The 27,320-nt window shown below is 42.8% G+C and overlaps 1 protein-coding gene across 1 annotated transcript in view; it reads right to left on the bottom strand.

Annotated features, from left to right (window-relative positions):
* Window positions 1-27,320, bottom strand: part of VASH2 (vasohibin 2) — a 74,861-nt gene that overhangs the window by 19,911 nt on the left and 27,630 nt on the right. Inside the window, exons 5-7 of the mRNA XM_089529276.1 lie at window positions 12,610-12,684; window positions 6,024-6,405; window positions 2,566-2,681 (exon numbers count right to left, since the gene is read on the bottom strand). Of these exons, the coding sequence (XP_089385402.1) occupies window positions 2,566-2,681; window positions 6,024-6,405; window positions 12,610-12,684 (573 nt within the window). The remainder of the gene's footprint in view (window positions 1-2,565; window positions 2,682-6,023; window positions 6,406-12,609; window positions 12,685-27,320) is intronic.

The following is a 27,320-nucleotide window of genomic DNA, read 5'->3' as shown; positions in this document are numbered from 1 at the left end:
TCTATGTCATTAAGTGCCCTGTTATACTATGTCTTCTTTTCTTCAATAAATCCATTCTGAGAAGTAATCCAGAGTTTGGTTATTGATGAGAGAGAGCTTGTCTAGCAGAGAACATGACAGGTGCCCAGATATATGATCAGTGCTGAGCATCTTGTTCTGACCTCAGTGCAAGCAACTTGACATTGCAGAAGCTAGGCCAGCTGGCACAACAGACATGCATGTGAACAGCTGCCCAGCATCGAAACAGAGGACCCCAAGTAAGGGAGGGAGGTAGCTCTAGGGCCAGGATACTCTGAGCTGTTTCCAGGATTAACCTGATCCACATAGACATCACCCAGGAAGGATCTAAAAGCAACAGGAAGAGAGTTGGTTACTGTGCAGGCACCAAATCCCATCTGATCGTGGAAGCTAAGCAGGGTCAGCTCTGGTTAATTAGGATGGGAGACTGCCAATTAATACCAGATGTTGGCTACATATTTAGAGAGCCAATGTGGCACAGTGGTGTATAGCTAGAACATTGGACAATGACTGTGGAGAGCAGGTTTTACCTTGGGCAAGTCACATGCTTTCAGCCTCAGAGGAAGACAAAGGTAAACCTTCTCTGAACAAATTTTGCCAAGAAAACCCATTTGCCTTAGGGTCACCATAAGCCGGAAATGACTTTAAGGCTCACAACAACAAAAGGTCTGCATTTCAGAGGAAGGAACTGGCAAAACCACCTCTGACTATTCCTTGCCTAAGAAAACCCTATGAAATTGATGGTGTCATCATAAGTTGACAGGTGACTTGAAGGTGCAAACACGCACACATTGTGCAGCTGGTATTTGCTCAGCAGTAGGCTAGTACTCAAAACGGCTGCTCAGTTGACATGCCTTAGTCAAACAGATATCTCCCCCCTGAACACTTGTGCCACCCTAGCAACTGTGGAAACAGATACAGAAACACAAAGATTAAAATACCCCCTAAAGGAGGAGTGCAATGAGGCGGGACAGAGTTGCACAGAGATCTGCAACCAACCTCTGACAGCTATAATTATCCAGATACTACATGAGGGCAGATACTTCAACCAAGCAGCCTCCAAGAATGTTCTGATGTGGCTCAGTATGAATTAATGTGTAAAATGGAAACTTGTGATTAATTCAGCAGCTGCTATGAATGCTGAAGTAAGTATATTTAGAAAGGGACCTTGATGACATCTTTAGTGGTTATAGAAACAGCAAAGAGACTGGCAGGAGTCTCTCTGAAGGGCCCTTCTTAAAATAAAACTATTGTACATACTATGGCCCTGTTGTGGATACTGTGGTCTTTTTATCATGGCTGTTTTACTATTTCAATTTTATGAATTTATATGTAAAGCAACTGCACTAGTAAAAGGTTGCTTAATGTAGCCAAATATTGTAGCATCGTGAATTGGGAGGGCTCAGTAAGAAAACCTGTCCCCTTTGGATTGCATGCCACCCAGAGACTGTAATTCTCTTTGCTGCTGTAGAGCCTGGAACAGCTAGATGTTTAGTGATGCCAGATGCCAATGATAGGTCTGCATCCAGGACAGTCTAGACCAGACCTGCACAACTTGGCAGTAGGAAGGGGCCAAAATTAAAATAGGTTAACTTCTTTGGGCTGCAGATAAGTATTAATTAATTAATATTTAATATTTTAATATTAATTCTATCCTCCTCCGCCTGGCCCTTTCCTCAAGAGAAAGCTGAGTAGTGGAGGAGCAATGTGAGTTTTCACCCATCCTCATCCTTCACCTGGCCTTCTCCTCAGGAGAAAGCTAAGCAGCGGAGGAGCACTGTAGGTCAAGTATTTGCCCATTCTCCTCCTCTGTCACCACTCATACTCCTCTTCCTCAGGAGAAAGCCGGGTGGTGGAGGAGCCTTGCTCGGCAAGCATTTGCCCATCCTCCTCCTCTGCTGCCTGGCCTTTTCCTCATGAGAAGGCCAAGCAATGGTGGAGCCTTGAAGTCTTTCCACATCCTCGTGGGCCACCCAAAATCCTTTGCCGGGCTGCATGTGGCCCCCGGGCCATATGTTGTGCAGGCCTGGTCTACACTCAGGCTTGAAAGCACTTAATGCAGTGACCATACTGAAAAAGCTCTTTTGTGCCTAGATGGAAGATCATCTGGAAGTGTGAGTTTCATCATGACAAAAGTTCAGAAAATAAATGCAGTAATGAAATAAATCAATCATTTCATTTAGGCTGTATCTGCACTGCAGAAATAATCCAGTTTGACACCACTTTAACTTCCATGGCTCAATGCTATGGAATTCTGGGAATTGTAGTTTTGTGGGATATGTTGCCTTCTCCGTCAGAGAGCTCTGGTGCCACAGCAACCTACACATCCCAGAATTCCAGAGCCTTGCGCCATGGCAGTTAAAGAGATGTCAAACTCGATTATTTCTGAAGTCTGGATGCAAAAGTAGACTACCTTCCAGGGAAGGTTTTTCTCCCTTCTCTTAAGGAACCCCCATCAATTTCTAAGGACTCCAATTTCACATCTAGATGAAAACAGAAACTGAAATATCATAACCAGTGAGAATTACAGAGTATGACAGTACTCACGACTTATCTCTTCGGCAGGCCCGCCTCTGAGGGCTGGTTTGTCTTCTTCTGGGGGATAAGGACTTTCCTCGTGACCTCTGCTTGACTGGCGAATGGGCACTTGCAGGCTTCAAAATCTGCACGAGAGCAACTAGTTAATTTAAAAGTTTTCCTGTATAATGGTTGAGGTTTTTTCAGGTAAAAGATATAATGCCTGTTTGACTGAGCTTTTAATATGTCATGAAATGTTTGCATTTTGTACAACTCCATGGCAATGTTTAAAATACTTAGAATACATACTTACATCTTGGATTACTGTTCCAAGAAGAAATGTCGTTTGGGGGATTCTGGGAGATGTAGTCCAAAAAAGTAACATTTCCAAATTCTGCTCTTTAGTGATTCATAGTGTTCAAAGATTTTCTTCTCTATTTTGTTATATATAGGAATATAGGAAGCAGCCTTATCACATGATATAACAAAGATGAAATGGAGCCAGAGAACAGCCCCTTTATCCATGTCTTAGTGCATGATATGGCAGCGCTTCAGTCCTCTTCTGATGGGAAGGCCCATGGAGCAAGGCGGGTTATGTCAAATAAATGCAAAGCATATGCTCCATATCCCCAAATATTTCATAGATGAAAACTGGGACATTTGTGGCAAAGCAGCATCAGAGTGTAGTCAATATGGCAGATGTTATAGAATCATGGAGTTGGAAGAGGCTTCAAGGGCCATCAAGTCATAAATGAGGAAGGACACACAAGCAGGGAGAGACTACAGCAGTTTACTTTTACCTGAGCCTACTGGGAAGAATAAGAGTCCTCTCCTCCCACCCCTGTTGAGTTAATTTAAACTACCTGTGCACTTAGTAATCAGTTTGCACCAAGTGAAATAAGCAGAGGCAAAAGAGAGAAAGCAGGAGGAGGAAAGTAAAACTGACATTTTAAAAGCAGCTGAAAAATAGGAAGACAGATGATTAACTGGGAGTGTCTCTGCTAAATTGGGAAAGTTGGAGGGCAGGATGATCTTCTGATCCAAATTCTCCCATGGCTGAAAGGTGAAGGAGAAACACATCCCATCATTGCATTTCTTCCAGTGTCAACACCATTCTCTGCCTCCTCTCCCTGCATCACTCTTGCCACCTGCCTGTCTTCTGCCTGACCCTGAGAATGCAACAGAAAGTGAACAAACTCTGTGGAGACCAGCATGATTTTCCACGAAGCTGGCTAGGCCCATATGTCAGGCTCTGATAGGTCCTTCCTTAGAGCCACATGTTGTAGGCAGAGTATAATGCCTCTATGCCACCCACACAGACAATCTCTCAGGTAGGGTTGCCTAGTAAGGACTATTCTAGAGAGCCTGAGAGCTAGGGCAGTCTCTGGTAATGTTACAACGGTGCCACTACAAGGGACAGCCCCGATGATGCTGTTAAGCACAATCTCTTAAGTGTCAACAGCAGTTCCACAGAATGCGTTGTTCATATTTTTAAGAAGTCTAACAACTAAAGAAAACATATACACATAGTCTTTTCAAGGTAGTGTTCTCACCTTGAGATTCTTCCTTTCCCTCTGAGTACTGAGAAAGCAGGCCAGGCCATGAGACTTGGGAACCTTACTCCCAGGACATCCCATCCACAATGCCTACCTCTGAAGAAGGAGCCAAACACCTGCTGGAGAATAAGGCTTGCTGGAGCTGCAGCAGTGGTGAGGAACCTCCTGGTGGGAGGCACACTCTCAAAGCTATGCCACCTGAGGGAGGTGACTCATTCTGCCTTCCGCCTTACCACTAACCTACAGCTCTTCTCTGATGAAGAGTTTTTCAAACTCGGCATTGATTTTTCTTTGCATTCTTCTGTGCCACAGAATCTATAGGCAATGCTTTTAGTGGTGTTCATTTTGGCAGATCACATGCATATTTCAAGAACTGAAAGAAGCTTAAGGTTCAGAGAATTGATAAATATATACTGTTTCTGGAGCACTTGTGCTGCTGTTCTCCTACCAGATCGTGCACACAAATAATTGCTGAGGACCATGGAAACTAACAGTATTATTTTCTCAACCTTATTTACTTGGAGATAAACTTTGCCCCCAGTCCAATCATGACACTTATTTTTTTAGTAAGCATACTCATGATTTTAGCTCTTGAGGTAGCTCTCAAAGGAAACTAGCTATAGACAGAGTGATGGTACCTACTTTACCCTAACTGCTGGTATATGGTCAGAACTATATGAAATTCAAGTCATAATCAGTAGCGTCAAGACTACCAGCTTACATCTGGTGGATTATTCTAACCATTACTTAGCGTATTCAAAGAACCACTGAAGCAGGACCTTGGACTACAACTCCCAGAATCCTCCATGAAATTGACAGATTTGTTCATCCCTATCGCAGCCACATGTACAACCCAATCCAGACTAGACCAGAGCTTGAAAGTTAAATTTAGATTACAGCTCCCAAATTTGTAGTAATTTCCCCCAAAACTTTGTTCAAAAACCCAGATTATAATTCCATAGCTCATCTTTTGAAAACAGACAATTACTATGGGACAGACAAACTGCATCCTTGAGAGCACCACAGAAACTATTAGATACGTTCAGTGTCCAAATTTCTATTTAGCCAGTCACTCATCCAATATCAAAGTACCGAACATGTGGTCTTCCAAATGTTATCAGACTACATCTCCCTTTAGTCTTAGGAAGCCATGGTTAATACAGAGGGATCTTGGAAGTTAAAATTTAACAAACTTTGGAGGCTCATATTTAAAAATTGGCCAATCACATATCATGAAATGCCCAGAAACAGAGAAATGTTCTGGTTCTAAAAATAAGACAATGCTGGTGTCAAATAGCACTCAGTGGGGGAGGTTTTTCATAGGTGAGGGTCTGCATCTAAAAATGAACCATCCCACATCAATAGACTCTGAGACAGTCTGATGTCAAGATATAAGCAGATTCATGAAAAAAGAGGCGCCATCACCAAGCATGTCTTTATAGGTTAAAACCTTTCAACTGGAATTAGAAACAAATCAGCAGCCAGAATAAGTGCCACATGATGTTTTGCTCTCCATGATCACAGTAGCTATAGAATTCTGCACTAACTGAATTTCTGAACCTTAATGAAAGACAGCCACATGTATAGCAGCACTTTAGTAATTTAACCTGGAGGTTTCCTGAGCACAAACCACTGATGGTAGATTGTATTAGCCCACCTAAGGATGTAAAAGCTGCAAGCCATAATGTGGAGTTGTTATAGAGCAATAGTTTTCCTGCTTTTACTGATGGAAATAATTAGACTTACCAGGAGTCTAATTAATGGAGGCTTGGCTTGCTTTTTACTCATTAATGGCCTTGGATAAAATCAACTGAACCACATGAGAACCTTCCCCAGGAATACAACCTTGAATAGTCACCTATACTAATTATATTACATGACTCAACTGGACCTCTCCATCCCATCACCCAGTATTGCAGAAATGACACACACCTTCATTCTCATATCCCTGGCATATTTTTCCAACTCCTTCCTGATCTCTGACCGCATCATCTTTGACACGTTGAGCACCAACTGCTTCCACTCAATGGGTTGAAAGCTGTGTGGCTCATGAGGGACGTACAATCCAATTTTCACTTTCTTCACAGAGTGTAAGTACTTTTTATAAGATTCTTCAAATTCAAAGATGAGGTCACTCAGAGTTCGGTAGATCAATGGTTTGTCCATCAGCTCTGATCTTCGGCTCATGCCCAATGATCCATATCGGCCATTGAAATAAATTCCAAGCACCACATGATGAAAATTGTTCCCTGAGAAATGGGATTTAAAGCTGATTGGGAATCTTTCCACGGAAGGTTGCCCATTGGTTAAATATCTGGCAAGACTGATGTCAAGGGAACATAAAAAATAGAAAGGAAAGGAAATATTTCCTGGGCTGAGTACATTTTTAAACTAGTACTTTATTTATTAATGTGTAAAATATAATATCAAGCAAAATTAACAATAAACACATCAGCAATTAATTCTACTGCAACAAAAGGTGAAAGAAAAAAAGGATGTAAACTTAATTCTTGTCCAGACCTGCCACTGTCATATAGTATATAAAATTATAACAATAGTGTTCATAACAACCTAGAAAAGTCCAAACTATCCAAATTAGTCCATGTGGTGGAAGTGCGCAGGCCTTCGAAGTCTCATGGAGGGCTATTACGACCCCTAGCATCTCACAGTTGCCCACCCCCATTCTAGTTGAACTGACTCTCCAGACAGAATTCTTTCTAGGATGGCCATGTGTCTTCATCGAAGACAGCCCTTGCTTTGAAACGAGATCCAGTCACAGTTTGGGTTTAAGATAACAAACCATAAGGCCTTGAAATTGCCAGTTAGTCCCTGCATAAACAGAATGAGCAGGCATTAACAATACCTAGTGTTGTAGACTTCCCCTGTCTTGGGTTAAAAAGAAGGCCTCCATACTTGGGTTGACCTCATCCCCTGGTTAATGCTGCAGGCATTAACCAGGGGATGAGGTCAACCCAATTATGTATGTCTTATCTTTAACCCAAGATGGGGGAAACCTACAATGCATTAATGCCTGCTCATTCTGTTTACGCAGGGACTAACTGACAATTTTAAGGCCTTATGGTTTGTTATCTTGAACCCAAACTATTGCCACCACCTCCTCTTTTTGGGGTGTCCTTTCTTGGGAAGCATAAGAAGGGGGCCACTAAGGATTTGCTTCACATTATATCCTATGTTTGGAATCAGGAGTAATTGCTCCTTATACAAAAAGTAGACACCGCTCTTTCTTGTGACCTTCAGTTAGTAACATCAACTGAAGCTAAGCAGCTAAGACAAGACTGAGGATAAAAAGAGAACAATGTATAATATATAAATGTAAAAAAAGAAAGGTTATTTTCCTACTAGGTTATATCATATTAATAATGACATACAGTATATGCATGGAACACTCTTGAAGTACAGCTCAACAAGTTGCAAAGTTACAAAACCACATTTCAACTGACAGTCAAGTGCCAAATAAACCAAAATTCTCCATTTAGCAACAGTCAACCATGTTTCCTGCTCTGTGAATGTTGAAAATGGCACTCTTGTCTCAAGTTGTCCACAGCTGGCAAGGTGATAGTCTGGACTTTTTGGACCCATGTCAGCCATTGCTTTTCCTAGTCAAGGGGTGGGTACTATGGAAAGCTAAACATTGGCTCTCCAAGAGAACTTGAAGGCCTGTAACTGTTCCTACAAATGATAAAAATTCCCCCAAATACCCAGAAACACCTTCTAGGGAACTTGGGGGCATTCTTACCATGTTTCAGACTTTCCTTGATCCCTAGAGGGCCATTTGGGTCATTTTGAGGCAAAGTAATTTTTTTTGAAAACCACCTCTTAGTATTCCTGATCCAAGAAAACTCTATGAAATTTATGGGGTCACCATAAGTCAACAAGCAACTTCAAAGCATGCACAGATACACTTATAAGTTAATCACTTGTACATAATGGAACAGCCAGCCAAGCAGAGAGCAATCGTTTTAAAATATTACCGTATTACCTTTCAGTCTAAATTTTCTAGGGCAATATTAGCATGAACACAGTCTGATTACACAAATAATTTAATAAAATTAATGTCTCCTTGCAGATTATCTTTTCAAGAAGAAGCAGCTGTATTTTGAGGATACATTAAGATAAGTAAATGTAAAACCAAAATCACAGCTGCCTTTCAATGCTTATTGTGTATCTTTTTCTATGTAACTGATGCATATATCCTCCATGCCTTTTGTTAGCTTCTATCAAAATTTGCATGCAGCCAACAATCTACTGCAATTGTTCCTTGCAATACAAAAGAGTTGTAAGTCCATTTGACTCCAAGCCACTCGCTGATAAGCTTATACAGCTGTAGCCATCTGCCCCCTATGTCACAGGTCACCAAGGCATTGCAATTTAATCTCATTAGTTCATTATCTCTAAGATGGAGGGGAAAGGTCCTTTCGAAGAAGAGCTTCCATACTATCACAGGAACAAAGCCTGGGGAAGGAAACCTTCTGGCATATGAAGCTCTGAAACCAAATGCAAAGCAACTGCTTAAGGTCACCCGCCCCCTGCCTTTTTTTATTTTCTGGGAGTACATTCCTGTATATCTTTGACAGCTAAATAACAGGCATCAAGTCAACATGTAAAGCACTCCTCACTTTGCAATGATCAAGTCCGGTTGCAGAAAGCACAGCAGAAAGTCTCCTTGGGTGATGTTTCTGGGTTGTGGTTCTTTCTGCGTTGTCGTTTCTTTTCGAGACTCGTTCGGCATGAGCTTTCAAAAAAGGCTGCAGCATCGTGGATAGTGCATGTCCATGCCTCCCGATGTGAGGCCAGGGCGGACCATTGTTGGTTATCAATTTAGCCAAGCTTGAGATGTTGTTTCAGGGAGTCCTTGTATCTCTTCTTTGGAGCGCCCCTCTTACGCTGACCCGTGGCACGTTCACCATAGAATACTATTTTTGGGAGGCGATGGTCCTTCATCCTAGAAATGTGTCCTGTCCAGCGCAGCTGCGTCCTCAATAGCATGGCCTCAATGCTGGTGATCCCTGCTTGCTCAAGAACAGCAACATTCGTCACATAGTCAGTCCAGTGTATATTTAGAATTGTGCGTAAACAGCGCTGATGAAAGTGTTTGAAGAGTCGTAGGTGTTGGCGATAGGTGACCCATGTTTCAAACCCATAAAGGAGAATAGACAGTACAGTGGCTCTATGCACACTGATTTTTGTGCTTCACCTCAGGTGTTTGTTACTCCAGACTCTTTTGTGAAGCCTTCTGAATGCACTATATGCCTTTGCTAGTCTGGGATCAATCTCTTTATCAATCTTGGTGTCTGAGGAGATTATGCTTCCCAGGTAGGTGAACTGCTGGACGGACTTAAGCACAGATGTGCCTACAGTGATTTGGGGATGGTAGTGTTCTTCCTGAGATGCAGGCTGCTAGAGAACTTCCATTTTCTTCAGACTGACTTCCAGCCCAAAGAGCTCTGCAGCTGTAGCAAAACAAGATGTTAGGCGTTGCAAAGCTGCTTCCGTATGGGCAACAAGGGCAGCATCATCAGCAAATAGCAGCTCACGGACTAGATAGTTTAGAGTCTTAGTGCAAGCCCTCAGACAGCTTAAGTTGAAAAGGCTACCATCAGTATGGTAGCGTATATAAATGCCATCGTCTGCTTCAAGCTGTTTCTGACTTTTGATGATCCTAAAGTAATCTTCCTGGCAAAAACTGTACTGATTTGCCATTGCCTTCATCTAAGGCTGAGAGAGTGTGGCTTGCCCAAGGTTTCTGTGACTGAGCTACAATTCAAACCCTGGTCTCCCAGAGACCTAGTCCAATACTCCAACCACTGAACCACACTGGTTAACCCTCCCTCTGAAATGACCAAGCACCAGGGATCAGGACCACCTAGACTCCTGTACAGTTGAGCTCAATAGGGTCTTCTGCATATTTCGTTTTCTTCGATGTATTAATGTAATGCTGTAAACAATTTTACTGTATAATGTTCCCTTTATTATTTTGGCACGGTCTTCAGGGTAGTCTCAGCATTAACTGCTTTACTATCATCATCTTCTTCATCATCATCCACTGTGTTCTCTGTTTTTACTGTTTTGTAAAAACATATATGAATGTATTCAAAATTAATAATGACCTGCCTACCAGTCTTGAATGCTCCTATGTTAGAAACAGATCCAGGGTCTATATTTCACTAAGTACAAATATAATACTAAAAAAAAGAGGAAAAAAATAAATAGATCCAGGGTCCCTGGCATGGAGGAAAGGGCACAGGAAGATTATAGATTCACATTCTCTATGTTTGCTCCCTGCCCCTCCATGTCAGAAAGGCCTGGCTATGGAGCTTTTTGCACATTCACAGGGGGACATTGGCAAATCATATCTCCTCTTGTGAGAACAGACCTATCTTCCTCCCCCATAGGTTTTCAAAAATCTAATGATATTTGTAATGTCCCAATGAAATGTCCTTCCAAGGATCATAAGTGCAAGTTGTTAGTTTATTTTTAAAGCTTTACAAATTCTGTAGGCTGTATTTATCCTTAAAACATTTTAAAACTATCATTTGACTTCAAAACAATCTTTCAGAGTCCATGATCCTCCCTTCCTGTTTTTAATATTTTGGTGCTGGTGCTAGAAAAAAAAACTAGTGAAGAAAAAAATCAGGCAATTTTCTTACCTCAAGTGGTCTATTAACAGAAGGATTTGCACAGATGAAGAAAAGAAAATTGCATATTAATAATATCCCTTCAAAAAGCTCGGGTGCAGAATATACCTGAGCTCTCCTGCTGTGTTTGCCGAGAGTCTAAAATCCATGGAAATATTGCTACACCATAGATCATAGCATAAATTACAGCATACATTTCTTGGCACAGTGGAAGGTATTAGGAAAAGAGGAAGGCTGCATTACAGGTGGATAGGAAACCACAGCCCTCAGCTTGCAAAACCTGAGCACAGTTGTTGATGCCCAGGGCTCTTGGCAGTCTCTCATTCACAGATTTCCCTTAAGATAAAGCCAACTTGACAGCAAATAACACAAATATCCACAGCAGAGCCTCTGTTAAGCCCTTAACTATGCTTCTCTCGGCCAATATAGCCTTGAATGTTGCAGTGAATTGCCTACGACCATATAACTGCACTGCAGTAGCATCCAGCAGAGAGTGCAGTAAAATCTAATGTGACACACAAAGATTATAAATGTTATTTTCTTTTAAAAAAATACAAAAAAACTTGTAAAAAGCTGTAGTACAAGATGTCAATCAGCCTGATTAAAATGACATCTCACTAATCTGCTTCACACTGGGAAAGTTCTATATGGGTTTTTTAAATCCATTAAGTAAATTTCACTTTCTTGGCTTGCACTAAATGAATCGAGGAAGTACACTTAAGTCCTACAAAAACCCATGCTGCCAACGTTTTTCTTTCAGTTAGTCTCAAAGGTGCTACAAGATCTCTCTACATACTGATTCTACAGACTAGTATGGCTGTACCTTTGAATTCTACCACTGGTACAATTTATGTGATTCAACCAGTGAACAGGATTACAGCTGCTGCCATTACAATCTCACCTTCCTTCAAGAATTTCAGGGCATCTTACATAATATTATCCCAATTCATTTTATTTAAAATGAACTTGCTAGCTAGGCTATGCTGGGAGAAAGTAACTGCCCCAATGTTATCCTGTATGTTTCTTGGATGAGCAGGAATTTAGCATGTTAGGAATCACATAAAAAATAATAATTAGAACAAGCAGCAGGGGTGTTCAGAGGCCAGGGTAAAGGAAAGAGGAGGGAAATGAAGTGAGATGGTGAGAGCAGACAGTTGGTGAGTGGTCCAAGGGAGTTTTCCCAGTGCTGTTGCAAAAGCAACACTGTATTGGGAGACACTGGATGTCTCCCAATACAATCTCAAAAAAGGCAACTGCACTTGAGTTATGACAATGTAAGTCACCAAGAGGGTTCTACACTGAATTTGCCTTTTCCAAAGCTACCTCACATTGGATTGCCTTTTTCTTTGAGCAGTTTACACTATAATGCCAAACTCTTTTTAAATAATTTATCATCACTAGTTTTGCTCCATCAGGGTATATATGATATTAAAATGTGTTGCTTTAATATGCTTTGCATTACATTTGTTTACAAGGAAACATATTTGCCATTTTACTGACCATTCTTCTAATCTGTAGAGATCCACTGAAGTTCCTCAAAACTGGTCCAACACCCTCCAACAATTCTAAATAATACAGTTTAATTTGAAATGTTGTTTTTAATAAAGTCAAAGCCTGAAATTTGCCTTGCTTTCCTTGCTTTTTTTTTAACTGTGTATACACTACTGACTTAAATTCCCTTATATTTATTTCAAATTCAGTATGGAAGAAGAGTCCAGCTTCCAGCAATCTATAGTTGTATTTTAATTTACTTTTAGCTAATATTACTGTACTACACAAAATAAAAGAAATATAAGTAATTTGGTTACCCCTATAGTAACCCTTTGAGGCGCTGAACAACAAACTTGTACAATAAAGGATACATCCCCAGGATAACTGCTTCAAGGCATTTGATAGGTAAAGATTCCCTGGTCATTTCTTTTGCCGATTCCATTAGCCTAAGGAAGCAAGAGCGGAAAGAAAAAGCAGAATAAATTATTTAGAGCCAAGAATTATTGTGTCTGAAAGTTACTGTCACATCCAGTCATTTGGGGATCCATTTTGCCTATATAAACACAGGAAAAGTGGCACACACACATTTATTTGGCAAAGAGAAAGAAGAAATATTCCCCATATTGTGTTTTTCCTTTAATCCAGCATTGGGTGGCTTCATAATTATACAAATATAGCAGAGGAGGTATTTTTGAACTGGATGCAAAGTTCTTGTCTTAACCTTTCTGTGTTGGGTGGGGAATTTATGTCTTGAACTTTTCTGAAAGACTCCTGGGATGTACAGAACTCTGAAATATCTACACTCGTTCCTCCACATTTGCGGCTTTGACTTTTGCAGATTTGATTATTCACAGATTTTATGTTCTCTCTAGCAATATCTAGATCCTCCAGCACAACTCTATGGTCAACTTTATCCAAAAATCGCACTGAAGGACCTAGAGATTCCTAGAGAGGTGTTCTCTCAGGTGAAAACATGGTGTTTTTGTTATTTGCATTTTTTCCACATTCATGGGGTCCTGTGCCCCTAACCCCAGCAAATGTGCAGGGATGAGTGTATATCTGTGCTATATAATTTTGCCCTGATTTAAACATGCACATCCTAAAAGTTCTTGGGACTCAGAAAAGAGCCTCTGAAAATGATCACAAAAAAGAGCAATAAGAGAACATGGTCCTTCAGATATTCCAACTCACTACCATTCAGAACTTTTCAAAATCTTCAGCAATACTTGGAATTGTATACAGCAATAGAATGGAAGAAAGTGTAGCTGTTACAGCAAGGGACTCACATGCTGTCTGTGGATGGCCCTTGTTAACAACCAACTTGCTGCATTCTAGGCAACTGTACATGCTCCTTGTATATGTATCTTCATCTATAATAATACTAGTCTGGCCCTACCATTAGGCAGAGTGATGCAACTGCCTCAGGTAGCAGATAATAAGCAGCCTCCCAGCTCTTCTTTCTGAAAACCTTAGCTGTTCTCCTATGTGGATGAAGAGAGTTGCATATGCCACATAGCCCCATCCTAGGGACGCCGACTTAACTAGTAAGTTGGCTAATTAAATTATTTAATTTATTAATGTTTACGATAGCAAATTAATATCCCAGTTTCCAACACTTAGCACTATCCAATTAATTTTCACAGTTAATGTTCCAAGCTCTGCTCAGATGTGGCAAATCCCATCACATCTCCAGTTGTTGAAACAAAATTAAGCTACCAACCTGGCTGGCTTTCGTATGTGAAAAGCAAAGGAGGCAAGTGGGTGGGGGGGCATCTTGTCCTTTGTCTCAGGAAACCAACTGATTTGGGCTGGCCCTGAACAACACATTCCGCATTCTCTTAACCTTGGTAAACATTGATATAAGTTGATATACATTGAAAATAGAGTTGGAGGGGGGGGGGAATAGAGTTTGGACAAAGTTTTTACATCACAACTGGCTATGTTCGGTAGGACAATCTAGGAACCGGTACCCTAAAAAGTAACTGTTCCAAACTCTGAAGGAAAGTCACATAAGGACATCCCCAATGCTGGCTTCAGCTCTGCTTCCCAGACAGAAGCAATAATTCCAAATCAACAACCGCTGCTTCTAATGTGACAAGGACGCAGTAAGTAAGAAATGCAGGTTTATCATGCACAGTGTGCCTTTGCTCCCCATCTCATCAGGAGAAGGAATCATTTTTGCATCTCCCCTGCAGGGAGAGAGTGAAGTGAGTTTCTATTTCTCTTCCCTTCCCTCATCCTGCCCTCCCCATCTGTCATCATAGCCAAAGCTGCTTACAGTCACAGATCCAAAGGGGTATCAAGGATCCCATTCTGAGCAGGGCTTCAGGCATTGCTTAGTATACCGTGATGTTCACAACAGTTCCTATTCATAGATCAGAGTTCTCACTAAGGAAATGCAGCAGCTAAAATACAGACAACACAGTCTTTGCTGTGCTAAGACGCGATGGCACAAGCATCCCTCCCTTCAAAGCACTGAATGTACATCCTATAAAAAAACCTCCCAGCCTTCATGCCCAAAAGAAGTCAAAAGAAATCACGGACAGCACCTTCAAGCTTTCAGAAAATTACTTAGGGGGATTACAACTCATAGAACCCCTCAGCTGGCATGACTAGTGGTCATGCTGGCTTCAGTCCCTCCCCCAGCAACTTTTTGTAGTCTAGCAAAAATAACTTTGCCAGGCTCTACTGCAGAGCTGTGACATCTGTAATGCTGAGTATAATGAAACGTTCTGAAATACATGCAACAGCTCAAGAAGTGGCAAAACAGAAGAGGGTGATCAAATGGGCAGAACTGTTGGAAAACACAGAGGTAAGGATCGCTGTTTGAAATGCTCCCTTTCATAAAAACCAAAATTAAATTTCTCCCCAAGTAGAAAATCAGCATGGAATCAATAAAGATGAGACAGACCCAGTGATGACTAGGTCCATGTCACTGGCAGAGTGACTCCATACCAGGCTTTGGGACATTATCACACCAGCCACATGCAATTGTCACAGCAATCAAGTTATGAAAGGAAACAGGATCGTGCTGCTTTGAAAATGTTTCTTTTCACACCTCTCTTCTTTCACACAACTGCACTACTTTGAAACCTGCCTGGGTGTAATAAGTCTCTTCGCTGCAGTTCCAACATTACAGCAGTCAGTGCCATGAGGGGGCCTGATTCTCCCCCTCTCTCCCTCGCTATTCCAAAGCAGGTTAACTCCATGCCTATTGGTTTATTTTTAATTTTGCTGTGTTTGTGTAATTACAGCAAAAACAATTTAAAATTATCTTTATTTTATCAATTTACCGTAAGTATGAAAATATAACAAAGATAAAATATTGTAAAAATGAGTGGAAGGGGGAGAGAGAAGGAGAATCAGGCTCCATCCTGCTACTTGACTCATGTAATGCTGGAACTGAAATGAAGAGACTTTTCACACCCATGTGGCTACACTATAATAGCGATATTTAGACCATGGACAGGTTTTTCCCATCAGTGGAAAGGTGCTCTACAGAAACAAATGAAATGCAGGGCAGCAGCAGGACAGACACAATGTCATCTGACAAGTACTAGCCAAAAACGCTTTTATCCTGTTAAAATTCTGCTTGGTAGCCTTGAGTGATTAATTCCTTGGTCTCCACCTCAAACGAGCTGCTCAAGGTACTGAATAAACTTCACACCAAAAATGAGTTCACGACTTTGGAGATTACCTTCAGACTAAAATCTGGAGAGTTAACACTACTTCCCCAGTAACATGAAAGCCACTAGATGATACTGGCTGGAACTTTATTCTCTGTAACTGAAATAAATTCAAATTGCCCCCTGGTTGTCCCACCCCTATCACCATTCATATTTGAATTGAGAAAGAAACCTTTCTGGAAAAAGGACTAATCAGTTTATAATATATTCAGCACTGTGTACATTGATGGTGATAAACTGAGGTTGAGTGAAGAAACTCCTTCCATTTTGACAACCCCAACTGGAAGTTTCCTCTGCTCATGAACAACTGTACCCCTACTTTGGCCATGCATATAGGTGCAATCATGTGAGCAAAAAGTCCTGACAACCAAGGCCAACTACCAACTTTTTCTATGATGGCTGAAGTAGTTACTACATACACATTTGCCCATGTAAAGATTATGATCATGGTACACATGAGGCCAAGGCTGGATTACCATTATAACTTTGTACATAAAGAAAACTTTGTGAAATGACTCTAAATTAGATGCTCTAGAAGAGGCTAGTCTTGCTTTTGCCCCATGAAAAGTAGCTCAAAAAAAAAAAAAAAAAGGAAGGAAGGAAGGAAGCAGGGTAAAATAAAATGAGTGTCTAGAATACTTCAGAGGGGCTTAGGGAAGAAGCTCAGCATCAGTGGAGAGCCAGTGTGGTGTAATGTTAGTGTTGAACCTGGACTTGGGAATTGTTGTTCTTGTTGTTGTTGTATGCCTTCAAATTGTTTCCAATTTATAGCGACTCTACAGTGAAGCTATCATGGGGTTTTCTTGGGAGACCCAAGTCCAAATCACCACTTAGACATATAGTTCACTGGATGATTTTGAACCAGGCAACTCTCTCTTACACTAAACTACCTCAGAGAATTTCCATGAAGGATAAAGATGGGACAGAGGACCATGCACTCCACCTTGAGCTCCTTGGATGAAAGGAAGAATATAAATATAACAAAAAGGGGATCATCTAACTCTCTCTTTTCCCAAGGCTATCCAGAAAGTATCTTTGACAAGCAATTGTTTGATCTCCTTTTGAAAGTAGCAAAATGCTTGCAATTAGGAAGCACAATTCCATCTCCCCTGAATGTTGTTACTGACATATGAGGTGAAAGATCATGTCCCTTGGATTAGCCCAACTGGAAGAAATTGAAGCTAGCTGTCAGTCAGTTTTTGACTGGGTTAAGGCATATACCCTGGAAAGGACTAGTAGCCAATAGCCTGGAGCTCCATGCCTTTGAACTTCTGACATCAAACTCTGAAGCAGTGAGCAATGGCACATGCAAAACCATGTGTCATGCCACAATAACTTCCTCACTGCCAGAGAAGAACACCTCCTGGCAGCTTTTCAATACTGAGTTTTACAAGATAATAATTATTATCCCGGATTCTCTGCTCCTCTTCCCAAACAGCTCATTCGCATGGAGAAAATATATTAATGCTTGACAGACCTCACAAGCTGAGCAGTGCAAATTAGCCACAATGTATCCTTATCTGGCAGAGCACCCTTTCCTACTGCTAAAAGGTCCAGTTGAGCTTAATGCACACTCCATTCCCAGTGCATGAACTCACTTGTCTTGATCTGTCTCTCTCCAACATATTGAAGTGCTATTAAGACAAATTTAAATTCCATGCACAAGGCATTTTGCTACTTAACCAAGAGAAACACATACTATCTCCTTGGTCATAGCATTCCACAAACTCTCTGGCTGGCTTGTGTTTTGGAAGTCCTGTTTTTCCTGAGCCTATAGATCAAGGATGGGGATCATGTAACCCTCCAGATGTTGTTTGACTGCTATTCCCAACAGCCGTATTCAGCAATACCATTGGTAAAGAATGCTGGGAGCTGCAGACCGACAACATCTGAAGGGCTCTTTATCAAGGGCTCTTTGGTGTCCTACTGTGTGGAGCAATACACACTGTGCAGGGATAGAAGAGGAGTGTCTTGGCTGTGGCAGCTGAGATGTAGAATGCCTTCCCCTCAGAAACTTGTACAGTGCTCCCACCATTCTCGCAGCCTTTGGACTCATAGGCCTCACTTATGTGCGAGGGACGAACGGAGTGAGAATGAATGGTGTGCTCCCCCATTCCTATATTCAAGCCAATGGGGCTTGAATATACGAGAAATTCCATTTTCACGAGGGGGTCTGGAATGGATCCTCCATGAAAAAGAAGGAGTGACTGTATTTCATTTATACATTTGTTTTATATCCCACCTTTCTCCCTATACATGATTGGAAAGAGAAACAACAACAACTATTACACTCCCTCGGAGAGTAGTGGAGTCTCCTTTAAACAGAGGCTAGATGATCATCTGTTGGGGAGGCTTTAATTGAAAGTTCCTGCATGGCAGGGGGTTGGACTGGATGGTCCTTGTAGTCTCTTCCAACTCTATGATTCTATTATTATTACTATTATCATTATTAATTCATTTCTATGCCACCTTTCTCCCAGAAAGAGACCCAAGTTGGCTCATAAGATAATAAGTAAGTTATATCATTGAAATAAAATTAAACAGATTATCGTATTTTAAACAACAAACAAAGCAAAGCAAATGAAAAACAAAATTAAAGTACTTCAGTGGAGAAAGGAATAGCACTCCCCATTAAATGCCTTTCTACAAGAGCCAGTCATTTGTCAAAAACCTGCATTCAAAAAAAGGTTATTTGCCTGGTGGCAGGAGGACAACAGGGAGGGGGGCAGCCTAGCCTCCGTTGGTAATGAGCTCAACAATCCAGGAACAGCCTCCAAGAAGCCACTCTCTCATGTCCTCACCAAACATGCCTATGGGCGGAGGAACCAAGAAAAGGAGGACCACACTGGAAGATCTTGAAACCTGGGTAGGAAGCCTGACTTCAACTCATATATGGCTTTGAAGTCATACCAACACTTCACTGGCTAGTGAAAATGAACCAGAACACACTGAATGTGTTAGATGGGGAACTTGGTTGCTTCCTGTAACCAGTCCTGGTTTGGCCAAGCATTTGGTCTCACTGAGACTTCTGAACATTCTCCAAAGTCAGCCTCACATAGAGTATACGACAGTAATACAACTGTGATAGAACAAAGGAAGCTGTCACCATGGCTAGGCCCCAGGAACAGGCAGCGATGATATATTTAACTGTGCAAATGTACTCTAAGCCACTACTGAAACTTGGGCATCTAAACTCAGGGCTGAATTCAGGAGTATACCCAAGCTGCAAGCCTAAACTTTCTGATAAACTAAACTGACATATCTTTTGACTGACCAGGGGCACCTCTGTCTTGTCTGTCTTAAACTGCACTTTGTTCACCTTAATCCAGCCCACTACTGAAATCAGACACCAGTTTAGAAGCAAAATAGCTTCCTTGGAGTGAACTGGAAAGGAGAAATAAATATCATCAGCATACTGGTGGAAAAAATACCAAATCTCTGGGCAACATCTTCCAGCATTTTCATGTATATTTTAAATAGCATGGGAAAAAGACTGAACCCTGGGGCACCCCACAGTCAAACAGCCACTGTGTTGAACATCAACCCCCCTCCAGCACCACCTCCTAAATTCAACCCTCCCAAAAAGACCAAAGCCAGTGCAAAACAGTGCTTCAAATCACATCCCAGAGTGGTGGCACAGAAGGATAATACAGTGCAGTGCGCCCGCGCCATACGCGGCCTTGAGCATACGCGCTCAAGCCGCGGGGCGCGCGCGGGGCAGAAGGGGCGGCACGTCCCATTCAATTGAATGGGCGCGTGCGCCCGTTGCGCCCCGCGCGCGCCCCCGCCGCCGCACCGCCACGCACGAGCCCCATTGTTTCCAATGGGGCTCGAGCATAGGCGGAATTCGCCTTACGCAGAGGGATCTGGAATGGATCCCCCGCGTAAGGCGAGGACGGACTGTATGTTTTATGTTATCAAGAGTTACTGGGCAATACAATAAAACCAACAGGGGCTCATTTCACTGACCTCTTGTCAGCATCCAGTTAACAGCTGGGTTTGCTTTCCATCTAACAAACACACCCCAAATGGCTAGAGAGAATGGAATGGCTATGAAAAATTAATTAAAAACAATACTATGATGCCAGTCTGATAAAACTAAAGACAATGAGCCAAATCCAACATGTTACAGAATTCCCTTACTAGGAGTGTAGCTGTGAGACATACTAATGGGGTTTTTGCCTTCAATAAGAATGATGTCCCCAATGAAATCTTCCTTCAGTCCCCAAATTTCTAACACTGTAGAGAAAGAAACTGAAAATTGTTCACACTTAGAACTTCTATATTTGCTATGTTTGCATTCCCGTGCTACATTTGTCTGCTCCTTTGCTTTGGATGCTTTAACCCTATTTCTAAATCCTGAGCTGAAATTTTAACTGAAATTTACTGCTAGAAATTTGGGGACTGAACATTTCAGGGGGGACAGAATTCTTACTGGGGGCAGTGCTTTCATTTGCCTCACTGCCTTACCTTCCTTCTTGCAGTCATAGACACTGTCCTGAAACGGACTCTGAATCATAGAATAATAGAGCTGGAAGAGACCACAAGGGCCATCTAGTCCAACCCCCTGCCATGCAGGAGCTCTCAATCAAAGCATACCCGACAGATGGCCATCCAGCCTCTGTTTAAAGACCTCTAAGGAAGGAGACTCCACTACACTCCAAGGAAGGAGTGAGTTCCACTGTCGAACAGCCCTTACTGTCAGAAAGTTCCTCCAAATGTTTAGGTGGAATCTCTTTTCCTGTAGCTTGCATCCATTATTCCTGGTTCTGTTCTCTGGAGCAGCAGAAAACAAGCTTGTTCCCTCCTCAATGTGACACCCCTTCAAATATTTAAACAGGGCTATCATATCACCTCTTAACCTTCTCTTCTCAAGGCTAAACATCCTCAGCTTCCTAAGTCGTTCCTCATAGGGCATGGTTTCCAGACCCTTCACCATTTTAGTAGCCCTCCTTTGGACATGCTTCAGTTTCTCAGTGTCCTTTTCGAATTGTGGTGCCCAGAACTGGACACAATATTCCAGGTGGGGCCTAACCAGAGCAGAATAGAGTGGCACTATTACTTCCCTTGATCTAGACACTATACTTCTATTGATGCAGCCTGAAATCGCATTGGGCTTTTTAGCTGCTGCATCGCACTGTTGACTAATGTTCAATTTGTGGTCTACCTGGATTCCCAGATCCCTTTCACACATAGTTTAATTCAGCCAGGTGTTGCCCATCCTATATCTGTGCATTTCAATTTTCCACCCTAAGTGCAGTACCTTACATTTCTCCGTGTTGAAATTCATTTTGTTAGCTTTGGTCCCATTTTCTAATCTATTAAGGTCATTTTGAATTTTGATCCTGTCTTCTGGGATATTAGCTACTCCTTCTAATTACGTGTCATCTGCAAATTTGATAAGTATGCCACCAATTCTGTCATCCAAGTCATTGATAAAGATGTTGAATAGCACTGGGCCCAGGACAGAGCCCTGTGGGACTCCACTGGTCACTTCTCTCCAGGATGAAAAGGAGCCATTGTTGAGCACCCTTTGGGTTTGGCCAGTCAACCAATTACAAATACATGTAACAGTTACCTTGTCTAGCCCACGTTTTACCAGTTTGTTTGCAAGAATGTCATGGGGAATCTTGTCAAAGGCCTTACTGAAATCAAGATATACTATATCCACAGCATTCCCTTCATCTACCAAGCTAGTAATTTTATCAAAGAAAGAGATTAGATTTGTCTGGCATGACTTCTTTCTCTGAAACCCATGTTGACTTTTTGTGATTAAGGCATTGCTTTCTAGATGTTCACAGACTCTCTGTTTAATTATCTGCTCTAGAATCTTTCCTGGTATTGAGGTAAGACTAACTGGATGATAATTCTTGGGATCCTCTTTTTTCCCCCTTTTTGAAGATGGGGACAACGTTTGCCCTCCTCCAGTCTGCTGGCACTTCTCCTGTTCTCCAGGATTTCTCAAAGATTATTGCCATTGGCTCCAATTATATATTTGCCAGTTCTTTTAATACCCTCCGATGTAGTTTATCTGGTCTGGAGACTTATATTCATTTAGATTAACCAGGTATTCCTGTACTATCTCTATACTTATTCTGTGCTGAAATTCACCTATTCTGTCCTCTGCTCCATTATCCTCAGGTTAAGCAGCCTTTTCCTTTTCTGAGAAGACTGAAGCAAAGAAGGTGTTGAGTAATTCTGTCTTTTCTCTGTCCCCTGTTAGCATTTTGCCATCTTCTCCACGCAGTGGCCCTACCATTTCCTTCTTCTTCCCTTTGTTTCTCAGCCTCTCTGGAGCAGGTTTATGGGGAGCTGCATGGAGGCTCCCCCTCACTACATTTAAACTGGCTTTTGCTGTTGCATGCATGGATATGCTATGCTGGAGGCAGCAGAATTCTTCCAGGTCTGGGAAATATCAAACTGAATTATTACTATAATAAACCTGGCCTTTTTGGTGCCTCATATCCAGTATATGCCATAATAATTTTTCACAATATCCATCAAAACTGGACATCATTCAATTTTGGACTCACAAACCTGTGGGACAGTGAAGAGAAGGGTAAATATTTCTTTTTGATTACTGCAATCCCCAACAGAATCTAGGTGCCACCTGGATATTAAGTATCAAACAAGCTTTTCTTCCAGCAGAACACTGAAAGGGCAAGAAAGTTTATTTCTGCACGATAGCTAGATATATATATAGCATGCCCAAATAGTGTATAAAAAGTATTACCTGCACTGTATATAAAAGGTTTTCTTTTCTTTAAAAAAAAACCCACCTATAATTCTTGCATCAAGTTCTTAAATAAATTAGCACAGACTAGCTGTTTCAAGATGGTACTACTTTCACTTCCAACAGATGAAGAAACTTGCATAATTGAGTATTTATGTCACAACAGACAGTTAACACATTCAGCACCAAGCAGGCACATTTTCACTGAAGATGCTCTAAATTTATCAGCACATGTTGGTGATCGGGGGGGGGGGGGCTGCCTCCTTGTATTAACAATACAATTTCCTATACATATCTCAGTCCCTGTTTCAGTTCCCCGCCAAGGGTAGAAGACAGCAGTTTGTGGCTTTGCTGTCCAAGGGGTGGTGAATACACTCTGAGTTTTAGACTAAACTTGGAAGGAGTTATCCAAGGGGCTGAACAAAATGGGAGGCTAGGGATCAGTCCTCTTGGATAGCTCTTTTACTAAAACCCTAACTGCCTTCATCACCCCAATGACATGGAAGCCATCAGTGACCATTCTTGGAAGAGTCTGCCATCTACGAGCCTGCAGAGCTCAGCTCATCAATCAATATCAATAATACTGGTCTAGATCAGAAGACCAGAACTGGTAGGCAGGTTGATATTAATTTTAATTACTTGTCAGTATGTTTTTAAAATCATAATCATAAGAAATCATAAGCAGACTAAGAATGAGGAGGGCAGCTATGAAAGAACCAGAAAAGATCCTAAAATGTAAAGATATACAACTGAGCATGGAAGTCAGAATCGTACAAGCCATTGTATGAGTTTGCAGGAACTAAGCCGAGCAGTGGAAGACAGAGAATCTTGGAAATGTCTCATCCACAGGGTCGCCATGGGTCGAGATCGACTCGAGGACAGTTAACAACAACAACAACAACAACATTTTTACAAAACAAATGATGTTACATTAAACCACCATCATCGTTGTCTACCTGAAACTAACCATCTGTGTATCAATGTAAACAATAGCAAAATACTGATCATTTAGTACAGTGCTACTCAAAACATCAGTCCCTGGATTTGTGTTAGTTCCCAAGGCATTTGCTGCTGGTTCCTGATGACTTTCCAGCAAAGAAAGACTCAGTTATAGCCAATGCAAACAAATTTAATGCCACTAACTTGGCACAATGGAAAAAAATAATTGCCAATCCCTCACATCAGATAAGGTGAGAAGCACTGATCTAGTACATTTCTGAATGATCATTTCTGACAGAGTTCAGCTACATATATCTTCTAGTTGATATACTTTCAGACCTGGGGTTCTCAGACTCTGTTCTCGACTGGTTTAGATCTTATTTGTCAGACAGATCTTTTGCAGTGGTCACAGGTGATCAGACTTCGTCTCCTGTTCTCTTATCTGTTGGAGTTCCCCGCGGCTCTGTTCTGGGTCCCCTTCTGTTTTCTCTCTACACACTGTCCTTAGGTAAACTCATTAGCTCTTTTGGTTTTTCCTACCATCTGTATGCCGATGATACCCAGTTGTATCTTTCCACCCCTGACCTTTCTCCAAGGCTTGAATAGCAAGTTTCATCTTGTGTCACAGCTGTCTTGCAGTGGATGAGCCATCGGCGTTTGAAGCTCAACATGTGCAAGACAGAGCTTCTTGTCTTTCCTCTTAAGTCCACCCTTCAACAATCCTTTTCTGTCTCTGTGGACAACATTTCTATTCAACCAGTCCAGCAAGCCCGTAGTCTTGGTTATATCTTTGATTCTTCTCTGTCGTGTATCCCTCAGATCCAAACCACAGCCAAGGCTTGTAGATTCTTTTTATACAACTGTGAGCGGGACTACTAAGCCCGCCGAGGGCGCCCCTGTGCTCGGCTCCATCCTACTCCCGAAGATGTTCACAAACAGACTTTGTAGCCGGAGTGATGCTCACAAACAAAACACAACTTTATTAACTCCGTCCAAACTGAAACCAAAACGCAACTCCCTCGACACAGTTATATTCACTGATGTCGTCTCATTTCCGGGGAAGGGTATTCACAGGGTGTGGTGTCGGGCCGGCCGGTAGTCACTCAGAGGCGTCTCCTCTCGCCTTCTAGGCTCAGGGCTGGGTCTGGAGTCGGGCAGCTGCCGCCGCTCCCTCACAGACCACCACGACTCTTCCCCTTCTCGGGCTCCCTCTCTACTCTGGCCTATTTCTGGGTTCCAAGGTTGGGACCGGGGCTCCTCTCTACCCCGTGGACACGCCGGATGAGTTGTAAGGACCGGCCCCACTCTTACCCGTCCTCCAGGGGTACTACTGTCCCAGCTTCTTTGGCCTCCCCCAATGGTCACCGGTTCCTCTCCTTTCCCTCCTCCGTACCTCTCTCCGCGTCCCAGTCTTCCGCCAAATCTCCTCCCCCCAGGCGCCTCTCCCTTCCTCCTTATTACCGTCTCCGTCGGCCTTCCCCGCCCCCAGGGTGGGGTTCCTAATTCTTCCCCTGAGGCCAGCTGGGCTTCCCCCTCCCATCGGCTTGCCTCCCTCTCTCCTGGGTCCTCAAACTCCTCTCTCGCCCGCTCAACCCGACCAATCTCCCTCTTCTCTCTACATGACCCCCCCGCCAAGAGGGTTGACGGGCGATCTGACATCCATGGCCCCTGTCGGGAGAAGAAGTCAGCGTTAGCATGTTGTGCACCTCCCCGATGAAAGACCTTAAAGGAGAATGGTTGTAGTGCCAAATACCATCGTAACAACCGCGGATTAGCATCCTTCATAGTTAGCAACCATTGTAAGGGGGCATGATCTGTGACTAGTGCAAACGGAGCTCCCCATAGATAATATTTAAGAGACTCTATGGCCCATTTGGCTGCCAACGCTTCACGCTCGATTGCGGCATACTTCGTTTCTGCCGGAGCCAGTTTGCGGCTAAGATATAAGATAGGGTGTTCCCCATCTTCAGCTTCCTGGGCTAGAACAGCCCCCAACCCTCGCTCTGACGCATCAGTGTAGACCACGAAGGGCTTTTGAAAATCAGGAGTCCTCAACACCGGGTAACTACATAAGGCTTGTTTGAGTCCCCCAAAAGCCCTATCCTCCCGCGGGCCCCACCTGACTCTCCTGGGGCAGCCTTTCTTTGTTAGATCGGTCAGCGGGGCCGCCAAGCTCGCAAAATTAGGTATAAACTTCCGGTAGTACCCGGCCAGTCCCAAGAACTGCCTCATTTGTTTCTTTGTTTCGGGCCTCGGCCACGTTTGTACCTTCACCACCTTGTCATTCAGCGGTTTGATTCATCCACCCCCCACCCAATGTCCTAAATACTTTACTTCAGCACAAGCAATTGCACACTTTCCCGGGTTTACCGTCAAACCGGCTTCCCGTAATGCTAATAACACCCGACTCAAGTGGCTTAGATGCTCTTCCCATGTTGCACTATAAATAATAATATCATCAATGTAGGCGGCCGCACAAAAGGATAAGTCTCTAAGCACTTGATCCATCAGCCGTTGAAAAGTGGCCGCGGCCCCATGTAACCCAAACGGCATCCGTATGAAGTGGTACAGGCCGTTGGGAGTCGCGAAAGCCGTTTTTTCCCTATCCCCCTCAGCCAATTCAATCTGCCAATAACCCTTGGTCAGATCCAAAGTGGACAAGAACTTAGCTTGACCCAATCTCTCCAACAATTCCTTGGCCCCTGGCATGGGATACGCGTCAAACTTAGACACTGCGTTTAATTTCCTGAAGTCAATGCAAAAGCGGACCGTCCCATCTGGCTTTGGCACCAGGACCGGCAGGCTTCTCCAAGGACTCTGTGATTGTTCGATCACCCCCAACTGTAACATCTTGTCTACTTCTTTATTAATTACTTCTTGCAACCGCCATGGCCAAGGTCTTAAGGGAACTCTAACTATTTCCCCTGGTTTAGTACTTATATGATGCTTAATAATCCCCGTCCTTCCCGGACTTGGGGAAAATACGTCATGATATTGTTTCTGTAATTCTCTCACCTGTTGTTGTTGCTGGGGATTCAAAGGTGACATCACTGGCAACTCCTGGGGAAAGCCTGCATCTTCCCACCCGGCACCTAGATCCTCCTCCGGCTCTGAGCCTTCCTCCTCTGTTTCCTCGGCCCATAAGGCCTCTCTTTCTCTCCATGCCTTAAGGAGATTAATGTGAAATATTTGTCTCCGTGCTCTGGGGCCTCCCAGCTGGATCTCGTAATCTACGGGACCTATCTGGCGCGTCACCTCGAAAGGCCCTTGCCATTGGGCGAACCATTTATTGCCAGGGGCCGGTAGGAAAACCAGCACCCTCTGTCCCACTGTCAACTGGCGTTCCCTAACCTTTCGATCAAACAATTCCTTTTGGGTCTGTTGGGCTTCCCTCAAATTTTCCCTCGCTATTTCTTGAATCTCTTGAAGGTGTTTCCTCATCTGTAATACTTGAGCTAGGGCGGGCCTGCCTGTGGGATCCTCTTGTTCCCATTCCTCTTTTACCAAATCTAATACTCCCCGGGGGTGTCGTCCATACACTAGCTCAAACGGGGAAAACCCTAAGGAATCTTGGGGTACTTCTCGGAAGGCGAAAAGTAACGGACCCAACAACTGATGCCATTGCCGGGGATGCGACTCCACAAACTTTTTCAACATAGACTTTAGGGTTCTATTAAAACGCTCCACCATCCCGTTGGCCTGGGGGTGGTACACGGACGTCCTC

Source organism: Sceloporus occidentalis, unplaced genomic scaffold (genome assembly GCF_023333645.1).
Source record: "Sceloporus occidentalis isolate IW3139 unplaced genomic scaffold, rSceOcc1.0.p SCAF_6, whole genome shotgun sequence".
Classification (NCBI taxonomy): domain Eukaryota; kingdom Metazoa; phylum Chordata; class Lepidosauria; order Squamata; family Phrynosomatidae; genus Sceloporus; species Sceloporus occidentalis.
Note: the sequence above shows the minus strand (reverse complement) of the source record. Positions and strands in the feature narration are given on the sequence as shown.